Below are 15,304 nucleotides of genomic sequence, written 5' to 3' on the forward strand. Positions count from 1 at the left end.
TCATGAATACGTTTTTTCACAACTCGATTTTTTTTCTTCTTTTTATCTAATATCTCACAAACGATCGAAGCGACTAAATAGTTCACTAAATTTAGCAATTTCGAGCACGGCATAATATTATGCATTTTACTAACATTCTATGTGAAATCAGCAAATTTACTGCACCGTCACGAATGAATGGACAGGTTTCCGGATAAACTTCTAGTAAATTAGGAATATATTATGATGATGTCGGAACACGTGTTCATGATGATATGTTATCAAGGCAAATCGATAAAAACATTCTTAAATTGATGTTTTAATAAAAGGCCTGTAAAGGTAAAAGGTACTGCCTCTTCACGGGAATTTCCGAAAACCTTACATATTTTCTATGTTTTTTTTTACAAGTCGTAAGTTGTTTCTTCATTTTTGTACCTATTCGTAACTTGCTTTTATCTGTCATAGCCGCTCTGGTAATTCCAATCGTTTTACCTTTGGTTGTTTTTGAAAGACTGTCGCGTTGATGGGGTCTGCGATAAGCACTCTCATAACAGTTTATTGGCACCAGCGATCCTCGGCTCCCGAAGTTTCTCTGCAAGTTTGTTCCCCGCCGCCTACACCAAAGCCCGTCTAATAATATTGAACGTCAGATGGGTAAAAATAAATCAGCTCGCTCAAAAAATGTATCGCCGAAATTGTCACACATGTGCCGGCCTTATATCATCTCGGACAAACTCGCGCAATGGATGACCGACATTTCCATGTAGACTAAATAAATTGTTAATTTGCATTATATTTATAAACAACTGTTATCATTAATTGATCGAACGTAGTAAAGTCCTGTTTTAACTCGACCGTTTTGCGTTTCGTCTTTGTACGTTCCGTTTCTTGTTTCAAGATGATGGGTATTTTAAAGTTTCATTGTAGATTCTTTTTCAAATGCGAAATCATCGTTTTTATTTGGACTTTCTTATTCGAATTTTTTAAATGATCTTATGGTACCTACCTACCAGCCAGAAAGAAGTTTGAAAAAAGAATAATAATTTTCATTTTGACAGTGACGTGTTTCTTTGGACAATTTTTTAAATTCCTTATTTAAAATAAAAAAAATATTTTATTGTTTATGATTAAGTAGGTACCTACTTACAAATCTTTTGATTTCAGAGAAAAAAAATGTTTTGATTTATTAAATAAGAGAAAAATAGAAACACGCGTTTCTTTGAAGAGAGGTTAATATTCTGTTCACTAATCACTGTTAATAAATATCAGGGTAATATTATAAAATTTCTCTCCAATCTTATTGGAATAACACTTAGTTAGAATTGTGCATTATTAAGTACTTACTTAATTATAAGTCATACGAAGGTGCTTGTCCGAGCGCCTATCAATCGTTTACGGTAATTGACCTCTGAGGAATAAACAACTCCATTTATTTCTATTGGAATACATTTATTTTTGTCATTCTATTCGTCCAAGTTGCAAAAAAACGTGAGTCACACGCGCCAATTAAATAATATGCATACTGGTAACTGGTAATCTCCTCACGAACTCTCCGAATTTATTTAAATTACATTACACTACTTTGTCTTTCGTTAACACGTGTATGTGAAATACTATTGTGACAATGTAGCACAATAGTTGCGCCTTTTAACAGTTGTGCTGTTATATATTTTTATAAACACAGCGGTTATTGCGGTCATTGGACCAATTTTAGAATCCGTGGAAATCAAGTCAAAACGAAGTTAAATTATATATTTCGCATGGACTAATTTATTTTACGAACGAAATATGTATAAAAATAAATAAAAGTGTAAACATTGGTTGGCTTCCACATAGTCTCCCGTATATTATTTGAAGGACAGGATATCATTGAACACGAAAAAGTTTTTTTTTAAATATAATACATCTATTTTTAAATTTCTTTTAAAATTTAAAAATAAATGCTTAGACTAAACTTTAAACCTTCTTACCCAGGAACTGGAGTTGACAACTCTACTAACCTCGGCAAATGCCGATCAGGTAGGGCCAACATTTGTTTCGTGTATGAACTTCTGTAATGTCATCGGATTTCAGAGAAATGCGAATATATCCTCCTGTGTGTATGTGATTGCCACCAAAATTAAATAGCATGCAATGTCATCGACAATGAGTCTATCTGTCGAGTTTCAGCTCGATCGGATGTCGCGAAGTGCGTTAATTTCCGCTTCCAAGATGTGCATTCATTCATTCATTATCGAAAAGAAAAGTGAAATTCAAATAGATTTATTTAAAAGTGGTTTATCACGAAGAAATATTCTGTTTGTAACAAAATACGTATTTCATACTATGAATTAAATTTTTTTTTGAGTCTTGATTACATTAACCGGCGTACACCCATTACCCGTAATTTTTTTAATCTCCGATGCTCTAATTTTGCGCCAAGGAAAAATAGTGGGGTCACTCCTCTTCGAGCGGCTGGTGACGTATTTATTGACGCAAATAGGTGTTTTATATTTGTGGGTCTACGCAGAAATGGGCTAGCGGGGGGCGGGGGGCGGAGGGCGGCGGGTCTAAAGGCGAGGGGAGGTGGTGGCACCCGTCAGACACCTTGTGCATACGAACTGCGTCACGAAACTGCAGTGTCTTGGAATTTTCCCGCCATAAATAAAACAAATGAATCGTAAAAAACTTCGTAACCGCATGGTCATAGCTCAGATTTTCCGTACATTTTTTTAAATATTATATAAATATATATATTTTTAACTTGGTATCTAACAATTGGAGACTTTTTTTTTGCTTATTGACATTTCGAAAGTTGTGGTTATTTTCAAATATGCAATTTTTATTTTCTCAATTTTTAATGTTATTTCTGTGTTCTTATTTTTGTTATTTCTTAAAATATTTATTTATTTATTTAAGGGCTGTTAGTTTCACAGAATTTGAACAATTCATTAAATTTTCAATTTCTGTAAAGGTTCTGTTATTATATCTTTGTTGGTCAGTTATTTAACACCACTGAACTTGTATAGAACTTTCACGAAACACGAAAATTAACTTTGAAATTTGATGAATTGTTCAAATTCCGTGAAACAGAGTTTTGAATATTAACCAATACGGCCAATCTTCAGCAGTTGTCAGCAAAAGGTATGAAAATTATTCTGATCAATTCTAGATGTTGCGTATTCATAATGTTATCACCTAGCTCCAAGTCCTAGTACAAACATACAAACATTGTAAACATAAAATGTTCATGTTCATGACTGTGTTTTTTCATCTTGTCAAAAAATGTGTCTGTCAATGTTTTTTGTTGCTAATTAATTGAAATTGTTATATTGTGCAATTGTACAGTGTTCTCTATAAAAGTTAATTTATCTTTACATTACATTTATACCTGCTACAAGTTTAAATGCTTAGAATCATATTTTTGTTTGATATTTATTGTTTTTTTTTTTGGATCCGCAGTCAAGACGGAAGGCTCCCTCAAAGAAGACGCGTAAAGCGGACGATCTCGATGACCTGAAGCAGGAGCTGGACATCGATTACCACAAGATTACTCCCGAGGAACTATACCAACGATTCCAAACACATCCAGAAAATGTAAGTCGAACAAAAGTGTAATTCATGTACATAGTATAAAATCTATTTTAGGCCATCCAACTTCCAATCCACAATTTCTATTCAAGGTCCAGCACTCAAAAATGTCTCCGAACATCACTTTGTAGTTTTTTTTATTTTACATTTATTCCACACAGGAAGTCCTGAGGAAAATAATTAAATTCTTCGGGTCCTATATCATCTTTGGGGATGCTGTGAGGGGTTCAATATAGGGGTCTATGTGTCCAGGAGGTATGGAAGTATAAATCCATCCCTCCCTCCCAATGCCGTTCAAGGCAATGGGTTGAGAAAATCCGGCTGGAGAGGTCAAATGGTCTCCCTCCAATCCGGCCTGCCGGCCAACCTCACTCCATGAACCCGGACACCCCTCCTAAGTCACCAAACGCAGCTTGCCACTTGGGGAGATCTACGGCGGAGGTGTTGGTTATCCAATGAACGGTTTCCGGGGTGACAGTATCCATACCTGCCTCCCAAAACAAGTGAAGGCATTTTCGAATGTTCTACCTAAAATTCCTGTTTATATTTCATGTAGAACTTAAAAGCTTACAGTATAAGAACATTTTTTTACTGGAAACCTTTCACATTTTCCTAACTACTCATACAGAATTTACAGATACATTGGTAGCATTTCTTCCTTCTGACTACAAAGTGTGTATTTTTGAGTGCTAACCTTTAAAAACTTAAAAAAATCCATCTAATTCACAAATATTGTAAAATTCTATTAAAAATTGGTTGAATTGATCAATTTGATGGCCTAGCGCACGCATGTGTTAAATGCAGTTTTAATTAAAAACAATTACGTGTTTTGTAAAGCATTTATAATGATTACTCACTTTGTAAATAGATGTTTCGTGGGAAATTTACAATACTTACTTCATCTAGAATGGAAAAAATCGGTAATCTTATTAATTTTGTTGCTTTACATCTTATAATCAACCGGCAGTATTCTTATAAATTTAATTTACAAGACGTCTGCACTAGGCCATCGAATTTTACTTAACTTTTTTAAAATCCGTCTTCAAACTTGTTGCGTACAATACCCTCTAATTTGTAAATTCCACGATCCAATTAGTCTTCTTCACTTGAAACAATTAAAACAATCTAATTGACTACTAATAAGTAAATAAAATCTCTCGTACATTGAATAAAAACATACGCAGTCCGTTGTGCCAAGTTTCTGTCCAAATATTTATCTTTATTTAAGTAGCATTGACTTCCCAGTATGTAACACACAAGTAACGCACCACAGAACTATGACCAGAATAGAGGGAGGTCAATTCACTTATCCATTTGCTTGCAAATAATAAATGATTACCGTAATATGAGGTAACTTTGATCAATATATAATGTAGATATCTTCATAATTCTCGTTTACCACTCATAAATTACTCTTACTTTTTTGAATGATTTTTTTTCACTTCGAAAATAAGTGTGTAAATATATAACTACTAACTCAAATTGGCATTATTGGTGTAATAAGCTTATAAAAATGGTATATGATTCACGTTTTTTACATTTTTTTGACTAAACAAAAATATTAATTTTTGATACAAATGTATATTTCGACAGTTTTAAGTGCAATAAATATGACGTAAAATTTTCCCAAACAAATGATTTTATGAAGAAGTTAAGTAGTTTGTAAGTTGAGAATTGATCTCAGTCACCCTATTTTACGGTACATATCTGGTGTACACATTTGCATTGTACTCGCGAATGAGGAACCCCGTCTCTGTCACTATGCAAAGCAAACTATAAATCATGCTACATTGCGTTGTTAATCAAATCGCTTTATCACCACTGTTTACCAGAAAAAAATTGTTGTTTTAATGTGGTTTTTGCAAGAGCTGGAGTTTCCTTATTTCTGAGACAAACAATCTTTATTTTTAGTCACATTGTTCAGTGACCTCTCGTAAATATTATAGAATAAATAATCTAACTGGGTTCTTGTTCAAAAGGCATGCGCGTATGGATGTATCTATGTATGTCAATAACACTGACAGCAGAATTACATCACAGTTCATTATGTGTGTTCAGTAAAAGGTCAGTGTCACAGCAGCTGAAAATAAATAATGTCTCAATCTGTTTGAGAGAGATACCGCAAAGACAAGTTCAATTGAAAAATGCTAAACATTCATTAATCAATAACTTTATTTGAAAATAAGCAATAATTTGTTAATTTAATTTTAAACTCTGATCAAAATACAATAATAACCTTGTGGTCTGTATGTGATTATCTTCAGGGCTTCATCTAAGAGTTTTGTTTATTGGCACATTTAATAATATTGTTATTTATTGACCCGCGAAAAATCACGAGATATTACATTTGTAGGATTTGTGAAGACGAAAGTATTTATAAAATACTTGCCTCAGGGTCCAAGCCTTTCAAAAACAAATACATATTGTCAATTTTCTTCATTATAAAATTATAGATTTTTTATTAAAAAAATCATAGTGATGATCAGAAATTTACCTTTCTAATGAACTTAGGACGAGTTGTTTCAGAGAATTTGAACAATTCTTCAAATTTCAAAGTTAATTTCAAGTTCATTATACGCTAGTTGCTTGACAGAACTGAAATGGAATTTCAATAGGACTTTTGAATAATAGAAATTTGACGGATTGTTCAAATTTTGCAAAACAACCCATATTAGTATTTTTGATAATGGTTTTTTAGAACCAGTGAATCAATTAGTTAAACTACAATATAAATTCATGGTTATTCTTCTTTTTTGGATAAATTGGATCCTGTAATAATAATTCGAATGGCAGTGCAGCAGTAGGTACTGTGATGTCACATGTTTTTCGGCCGGCCGCAAATATCAATGTTTTGACGGCAATCTTCGGTACTATTCGGTTTTGTAGGAACTACTCTTAATATTTTGTTGTTGTACTCAAACAATTTAATGAATAAGCTAATGTAATATTTTGTGTTTTTGCTTCAGGGTCTCAGCCACGCCAAGGCCAAGGAGAACTTGGAGAGGGATGGCCCCAATGCCCTCACGCCCCCCAAACAGACCCCCGAGTGGGTAAAGTTCTGTAAAAATCTGTTTGGAGGTTTCGCCCTCCTCCTGTGGATAGGCGCCGTCTTATGTTTCATTGCGTACGGTATCCAGGTACAATATTACAATACCATTCATCTTTTTAATTGATTCCAGATAGTCTTCCAACTGCCTATTAAAACACTAAATAAAAGACCATTCCTTCAACTCACTTCAATCTACGAAGCAGCAAAACTGAAAACAGTGAGCTCTGCAAAACAGCTTTTTATCAATAAAAACAGTGTGAAGTTGAGTAGAATTGGTAATTAATAAAACTCCATGCAGGGGGGAAAACCTGAGGGAAATCATTTCCCTTAAGGCCATCATCTTTGAAGATGCTGTGTGGAGGGTCTTTTGAAGTAAAAGAAGTTGAGGATGTTCAGGGCAAGTATGATGGGTGGGTAGGAATCTGGGAGTCAGTGTGTCCGGGAGTGACCTATGAATCCATCCCCCCTACTGCAGCGTAAGGCGTTGGCGAAAGAGAAAGAGAGATTCTGGCTGGAGAGATCAACCAGTCTCTCCCGATCCGGCCCGCCATGCAGCTGGTGGGCAGATGCGTAGTGAACCACTTGGATAAACAACACATATGACAGAGGAGTTGATTATCTAATGAATGGTTCCCGTGTATGGTTTGGTAGCGGTACACATCCGCCTCCCAAATTGAAAACATAAAATAATAATTGGTTATATTATACTTTCTACATCAATTTTGATACTGTACTAATGAAGTTTTATTTTTATTTGTCAGGCGAGTACAGTTGAGGAGCCCGCCGATGACAATCTCTACCTCGGTATTGTGCTTTCCGCTGTGGTCATAGTGACCGGTATCTTCTCCTACTACCAGGAGAGCAAGAGCTCCAAGATCATGGAGTCCTTCAAGAACATGGTGCCCCAGTTCGCCACCGTCATCCGGGAGGGTGAGAAGCTCACCCTGCGCGCTGAGGACCTCGTACTCGGAGACGTTGTTGAGGTAACTTAACCATTCAACTTATGTGCTCCCAATACTTTCAGAATAAATCTATAATTCACCCAGTAATTTGTAAATATCGTTGTGGTGATTATTAAATATAACACCACCTTGATACAATTTCTTTCAGAATAGAACAGTAAAGCCTTATTTGTTAATATTGTGGTGTGGATATTAGCCCAACAACTTCTATACTCGTGACATCAGATTGAATACAACAATAGTTATGAGACTATCTCTTTGCATATTTATGAGACTCTTGTCAGTTTATGTACTCCCGGGAGAGTGAATGCATAATTCTTTAAATATTATATAATTCTTCCTCATTCTGATTCTTAAAATGAATGTGTATGTATGATCCAAAAAAGCCTCCGCGGTCAGTAAGATAATATTGTGGTTATAATTTCAGATAATAATGTAAAACTGGTTAAGTTTTGATGCTCCCAACAAGTTATTTACTAAAATAATCTTGAAATAAACTGTGTAATGTAATGCTCTAATCTAAAAACAACCACACAAGGGGAATATACAAAATTACATATTATCTTTCTCCACTCAGCTCAATCTTTCTCATTGTGTTTAACAATAATTATAATTTCTTATATATTCCTGTCCGCTCTCTTATTTGATTGTAAACGTATTTCCGATTTGCAGGTTAAGTTTGGAGATCGTATCCCAGCTGACATCCGTATCGTCGAGACCCGAGGCTTCAAGGTAGATAACTCCTCCCTTACTGGAGAGTCCGAGCCCCAGTCCCGTGGCCCCGACTTCACCAACGAGAACCCCCTCGAAACCAAGAACCTCGCCTTCTTCTCCACCAACGCTGTTGAGGGAACTGCCAAGGGAGTCGTCATCTCCTGCGGAGATCACACCGTAAGTTACAAATACAAATAATATATCGTAATCACAACCAGCCAAAAATTTTAAAATATACAAATATGTATACAACCCAAAAATACAATTCAAATCATAGTCTTTCACAGTCAATATGTTTATTGTCTTCATTTAGAAACCCTTTCATATTTAATTATGTCTGATTCAAACAATTTTGATGTGTATTTTTGTATTGAACAATATTTGAATCACCGATTTATTTCCAGGTCATGGGACGTATTGCTGGTCTGGCTTCAGGTCTGGACACCGGAGAAACCCCCATTGCCAAGGAAATCCACCATTTCATTCACCTTATTACCGGCGTGGCTGTGTTCCTCGGAGTCACCTTCTTCGTCATTGCCTTCATTCTCGGATACCATTGGTTGGACGCTGTCATCTTCTTGATTGGTTAGTTCACCACCTTTTCTGATCCAAAAACCGAATCTGACAATACCATTTCAATGGTGTCTTCTAAACCTATAAACACATTTTGGAGTAAATTATTTTGGTACTAGTTTTAATAAAACACTTTTATTGTGGCCCCATGTTCGATCCCTAGGGAATGCCAAATCTCGTTTTACCAACTAAAAAAAGATTGTTAGATCTTTAATTGTTTGAAAATTATTAGAAAAAAGCTGTATAACCAGCAACCTTCCTATTTAACCATCTTGTAAACAATTTTTCTGACAATATTTTTGGTTTTTTCAGGAATCATTGTCGCCAACGTGCCTGAAGGTCTCCTGGCCACCGTGACTGTGTGTCTGACCCTGACTGCTAAGCGCATGGCCTCCAAGAACTGCCTGGTGAAGAATCTGGAAGCTGTGGAAACCCTCGGCTCCACCTCCACCATCTGTTCCGACAAGACTGGAACCCTGACCCAGAACAGGATGACCGTCGCCCACATGTGGTTTGACAACCAGATCATTGAGGCCGACACCACTGAGGACCAGTCTGGAGTTCAATATGGTAAGAACTTATTAAAAAAAAATTTGTCTAACAAAGTGACAATGAGACTATTATATTAATTAATTGCTCCACCATGTTTAAAGTCTTGACAAAGTGAGTGGTCAACAACTTGGACCAGCTAGTTGTGAGAGACTGTCTTCACCGACGAGTTTGCAAAATGTCAGTAACATGTGCCTGTTTACGAACCTCTGTACAGATTTATGGCGGTAGAAGCCAAGATACTTGAGTCGTCGAGGAAGAAGGACCAAGTCCACATTTATTATTATTAGATATTTTTACATTCCATCTAAATCACCAATATTGAGACTGTTGGCCTCTTAGTCACAAGATTTAAATTGTTCCTGAATATTATTCAATTTGGAAACTTGCTGTGGGTGAGATGAGAGGTTTATTTAGAAAGAACTTTAGAACTTGATAGTCAGAAATAATTTTTTTGTCCTGTTTTTAGACCGCACCAGCCCTGGATTCAAGGCTCTTGCCCGCATCGCCACCCTCTGCAACCGTGCCGAGTTCAAGGGAGGCCAAGACGGTATCCCCATCCTGAAGAAGGAAGTGAGTGGAGACGCCTCTGAAGCCGCCCTGCTCAAGTGCATGGAGCTGGCCCTCGGGGACGTGCTGTCTATTCGCAAGAAGAACAAGAAGGTCTGCGAGATCCCCTTCAACTCCACCAACAAGTACCAGGTGTCCATCCACGAGACCGAAGACACGAGCGACCCCCGCCATGTCATGGTCATGAAGGGAGCCCCCGAGAGGATCCTGGAGAAGTGCAACACTATCTTCATCGGAGGAAAGGAAAAGGTAAATTATAATCCTCATTATTCACTTTTCAATCAAGTACTTAAAACATAATTTTAACTCTGATAACTGTAGGCTGAATTGAGCAATCGTGACCGAGTGAGAACAACAACCATACCTTGTCAGATTTTTGACAAGACTACTCACACTACTGACAGATGACTCACTGAAACATTTTACAACAAAGTAATCTCCCAGTAATCCGCTGCTCGATTATCTGACACCTATATTACTTGAAAGCAAAAGATCAAGCTTTATAGTTCGCCGGTATTCATATGTCATATTCAGTAGTCTGCCACGATCCTAGACTCGAGCACCATGCTTTACACAACGGGTTGGGTTATCTTATTCTTACACACTCGGTTAATATACGAGCTGATAGTTTTACCAGCCACTAGAGTTCATTATTATTGTTTTAGTAAATTTTGGATAGTCCTATATGTATTCTAGTTCTGTTAGTTTCATTCTCCTACATTTTTTGTTTGAATAAGTTTACAAAATGGAGTGTTCTCGCGAGCATAAACATGACACATCAACCAAAAATAGAAATTTTATGAACGATCAATAGTTTGTGTGTTTTTCCGAATGCGCCCCTGAGGTGATAACTCACAAAAGCGGCGCTATAAAAATTGTCCAATATTATTATTATTACCTGTTTTAATTTTTGGCTTATTTTGTCAATATACACCATGATTCGTCGCTTTTACTAATTGGAGCCGGTTTTTGGGGTGACAGATTAGAGTTTGAGGATTGAGTGAGTACTTTGAAATAAATTCTACCAGCTTTTGAATCGTCAATAATTAGAATGTTTGTATCTTGCCTTAGGTTCTGGATGAGGAAATGAAGGAGGCCTTCAACAACGCCTATCTGGAGCTGGGAGGCCTGGGAGAGCGTGTGCTCGGCTTCTGCGACTTCATGATGTCATCCGACAAGTTCCCCCTCGGCTTCAAGTTCAACTCTGACGACCCCAACTTCCCCATCGAGAACCTGCGATTCGTCGGCCTCATGTCCATGATTGACCCCCCCAGAGCCGCCGTGCCTGATGCGGTCGCCAAATGCCGATCCGCCGGTATCAAGGTCATCATGGTTACTGGTGATCATCCCATCACTGCCAAGGCCATCGCCAAGTCTGTGGGCATCATCTCGGAAGGAAACGAGACCATTGAGGATATCTCCGCCAGGCTGAACATCCCCGTCTCCGAAGTTAACCCCCGTGAAGCCAAGGCCGCCGTCGTACACGGAACTGAACTCAGGGAACTGAACTCCGACCAGTTGGACGAGATTCTGAAGTGAGTTTGAATACTTGCATCTCTACCCTAATGAATCCATTCTTTAAGAAATTATGCTATATTCCCTAACTTTCAATTTGTTTTTTCCAGATACCACACTGAGATCGTGTTTGCCCGTACGTCTCCCCAGCAGAAGCTGATCATTGTGGAAGGTTGCCAGCGCATGGGAGCCATTGTTGCTGTAACTGGTGATGGTGTCAACGACTCTCCGGCCCTGAAGAAGGCTGACATTGGTGTCGCCATGGGTATCGCAGGATCTGATGTATCCAAGCAGGTAACTTCTTAATGATAGAAAAGTGTAATGTACAAGTAGTCTCTAATAGAAGATGTTAATCTCATATTTGTTTGTCTGCAGGCTGCCGACATGATCTTGCTTGATGACAACTTTGCCTCCATCGTCACCGGAGTGGAAGAGGGCCGACTGATCTTCGACAACTTGAAGAAGTCCATTGCCTACACCCTGACCTCCAACATTCCTGAAATTTCCCCCTTCCTTGCCTTCATCCTCTGCGACATCCCCTTGCCCCTGGGAACCGTCACCATCCTTTGCATTGATCTCGGAACTGACATGGTAAATATTATTTTTTCTTATTCTACCTCTCTAAATCTCTGTGCCCCTGGTAATAATCCTTTATCTTTCAGCATTGGAACTTCTGCAATAATAATCTCTACTATTTATGTGTAATGTTTTTGTATTTTTAAAATGCATTCGTCAATCAGTAAGATTTTAACTTTACAATCGTTAAGCTAGTCTTTTTATATCATTATATTATTTTAAATTTGCATTTAATTAATTACATCAGAGGTAAAGAATTGAGTTTCTTTTACAGAAGTCATTGAAATAGCTTTCAAACATACAAATATAAATTTGTTAGAAATGACAAAATGAGTGCAGTTGTTTAGGATGTGTGATGATAATCTGGTTGTTGATGTAAATTAGGTTCCCGCTATATCGCTGGCGTACGAGGAGTCAGAATCCGATATAATGAAACGTCGGCCGCGTAACCCGTACGCAGACAAGCTAGTTAACGAGAGGTTTGTTCTCCCTAATGGACCGGCGATGGCGCTACTTCAGTTGCAATCACAATATTTCATATTCTTGCTGTAGTTTTGAATGTACCTTTCGCTAAACAAGTATTTTCGCCAGATCTTCAACTATATTCTATAAGTAGATAGTCACACCTATGAATATAAGATTGGTCATTTATCTCTAGTGTTATACATATTACCTAGCGTTTTACCTTTAAACATACCGTAGTATTTGTGAATACATTACAATTCTTACTTTTAAGTCATTACGCAGTTATTTAACCTAGGACCGAAAGAAGGAATCAGTCAAGCATGCAGATAACTGTACTATACCATTTCACAGCATTTCTTATAATTCACCATGTTTCAATATCTCTAGCAATAATATATATATTATTATACATAGAATCTTCCAGTTTGACGCTGCAGTCTAATTATTATTGGTTTGTAACTTTTAGGAGATTAGGATTTCCTCAGCTAGTTTTATGAACAACTCTTATGCTAAGTCGAACATCACCAACTCATAGTATAGTGCAAACATCACTCACACACTGTTACCTATTTAGCTCAACACCCAACATCAAAATATATACTTCATTTTGTTGTTTATCGATGAGGGAACTTAACTTGTATCACACTATTCAAGTATGAGTTTGTTTGTTATCCATGCGGCAGTCTCACTCCCATGAAGCGCACTGATCATCATAAGGAGATAGAATAATGTGTTCACTTTACTCACAAACAGTTTTAAACTAACAGGTGCCCGCCATTTCTTTGGCCTATGAAGAAGCAGAGTCTGACATCATGAAACGCCCTCCCCGAGACCCGTTCAATGATAAACTGGTCAACCAGAGGTCCTATACATTTGATTATCTTTACAGAAACAATTAATCCTGCTAACATGGTATATGGGCACCGGTGCATAACAATGCGGGATTACTTAAATATTTGTTGTTGCTTTTAAGGTGGTGTGTGGTGAATCTGTCAATTAATTTACTTCTGCTTAAATATTGTCCTTCAATATTTCTGCTAAAGTTTGGTGTCTACAGCTCATGCTTGTTGCATACTTCCAAGATTTTACTTTGAATTCCGTGGCTTCCAAATGATGGAGGATTATATATTATATAACACAATGTGGAGAAGTATCTATACAATATCCATGGGCTGTATTAACACTGCTATGTAACATAAAATGCTCTGTGTTGATTAATATTTAACGGCCTGAAGAATAACAAATAATAATGGTAACAGGATGTAAATTCTTGTGTTTGTTAAATTAATAATTCTAATAAATTACTAACTATTAATTTATTATATTGGTGCTGCCAGGTGGTGTTTGATAGCAATGTTAAATCACACCCAAATGGTCATGTGATGATGACATTGGCTGTCAAAAGACAAAAGAGATTACTCAGAAAATGAAATAATACACCAATCCACTCAGTTTAAAACAAACAAATCCATAACCACCCAACAATACTAACAACTGACACCAATCATCTTTGTGTTGTCGATGATTTCGACTCTTCATCAACAATCATTATTTTTGGTTTTATTATTGTTTAAATCACAGTAGTGTTCATTGGGTAAACGGGTTGACTAAAAATCAATTGAATTCATTACCGTTATGTATACAGAAACTTCAGTTGCTGTTATGATATCTGAATTTATCGATATTGTAAATTTATTGTCTATTTTAATGAAAAATCCTTACTCAATGAGGACTTCAATTTCTCAAATTGCACCAGCTTTTTAAATGTTCAAACAATTGGATGTTTCTTTCAGTGTCTACCGAAGTCATCTCTCCTTTTCCTAACTCAACTTATGTTGCGTGACCAAACAGTCCAACATTTATAGTAATTTCATTCTTGTCCGGTTTATTTGTGTCAATCTCAATTGAAATCCAACCTTTGGTCTTTCATTTTGACACAAGTAAAGAGACTTGAGTTTACGCTCACCTGACATTAGCTCTTTACTAGATTCTAGATTAATTTACTAGATTCTCAATAGTCAATCGTTCATCGTACGGTAACAAAACTGTTCTGTTGACATTATCAAAATCGTAAAATGCCTGAGGCGTAATCACTTATGCCCAGATGTTAAGCAGAAATTCAAATGTAACATTGTCATCACAGGGGGCATTAGCTACATTTTGTTTTTATAACAGTTGAAAGGTTCCCGTCAAATGCCAATGCTAAGTCTGCTTCAACTTTTCAACAAATTGTGGTCAGCAGAAAAGGACAACTATCCTGTTGTTAAGCTAATCACCTTATTACAACTGAAGCTGAAACTCACCTAGAATCTGTGCTTAACGGGGACAGCGCTGAATAGCCATTTGAATATTACATTTGAATTTGTGCTAAACAACTGGGCCTTAGATTTGAGTTGGTTGGATGTAACACGTTCACGGTGCATGCCTCACCCTTGTGTGTATCTGTATACGATGTATTTAACATGGTGGGTGTGTGTGCGAGTGTCTCACGGCTCAGTGTCTGCGTAGGTCCCCGCTATATCTCTGGCGTACGAAGAGGCCGAGTCTGACATAATGAAGAGACAGCCGCGTAACCCTTTCACTGATAAGCTTGTAAACGAGAGGTAACGCCCGCAGACAATGTTTCCTAAAGCTCTTCAACAAGATAATACTTTATCCTTCCATTGTCTCTCAACAATATCAACTTGATGCACTCAAATTGGCTTGCATTTCTTGTGTACCAAATCTAATCTGCTTTCGCTTTGTGTTTTGGGGGGAAACGCATTATTGGTCTGCCCACGAT

At 37.0% G+C, this 15,304-nt stretch overlaps 1 protein-coding gene across 7 annotated transcripts in view; it reads left to right on the plus strand.

Moving 5' to 3' along the window:
- Positions 1–15,304, plus strand: part of Atpalpha (sodium/potassium-transporting ATPase subunit alpha) — a 117,747-nt gene that overhangs the window by 94,673 nt on the left and 7,770 nt on the right. For 4 of the 7 annotated variants that reach the window (XM_089641204.1, XM_089641211.1, XM_089641208.1 and 1 more), the window contains 11 exons: positions 3,421–3,555; positions 6,516–6,686; positions 7,360–7,581; positions 8,233–8,451; positions 8,679–8,859; positions 9,160–9,417; positions 9,866–10,215; positions 11,038–11,501; positions 11,592–11,775; positions 11,857–12,072; positions 13,290–13,384. In XM_089641204.1, coding sequence (XP_089497330.1) covers positions 3,421–3,555; positions 6,516–6,686; positions 7,360–7,581; positions 8,233–8,451; positions 8,679–8,859; positions 9,160–9,417; positions 9,866–10,215; positions 11,038–11,501; positions 11,592–11,775; positions 11,857–12,072; positions 13,290–13,384 — 2,495 coding nt within the window. Of the gene's footprint in view, positions 1–3,420; positions 3,556–6,515; positions 6,687–7,359; positions 7,582–8,232; positions 8,452–8,678; positions 8,860–9,159; positions 9,418–9,865; positions 10,216–11,037; positions 11,502–11,591; positions 11,776–11,856; positions 12,073–12,441; positions 12,537–13,289; positions 13,385–15,030; positions 15,126–15,304 lie in introns of all 7 variants that reach the window. The other 3 variants (XM_089641207.1, XM_089641205.1, XM_089641206.1) reach the window with 3 other exon arrangements.

Source organism: Hesperophylax consimilis, chromosome 16 (genome assembly GCF_061612785.1).
Source record: "Hesperophylax consimilis isolate HC1 chromosome 16, BYU_Hcon_1.0, whole genome shotgun sequence".
Lineage (NCBI taxonomy): Eukaryota > Metazoa > Arthropoda > Insecta > Trichoptera > Limnephilidae > Hesperophylax > Hesperophylax consimilis.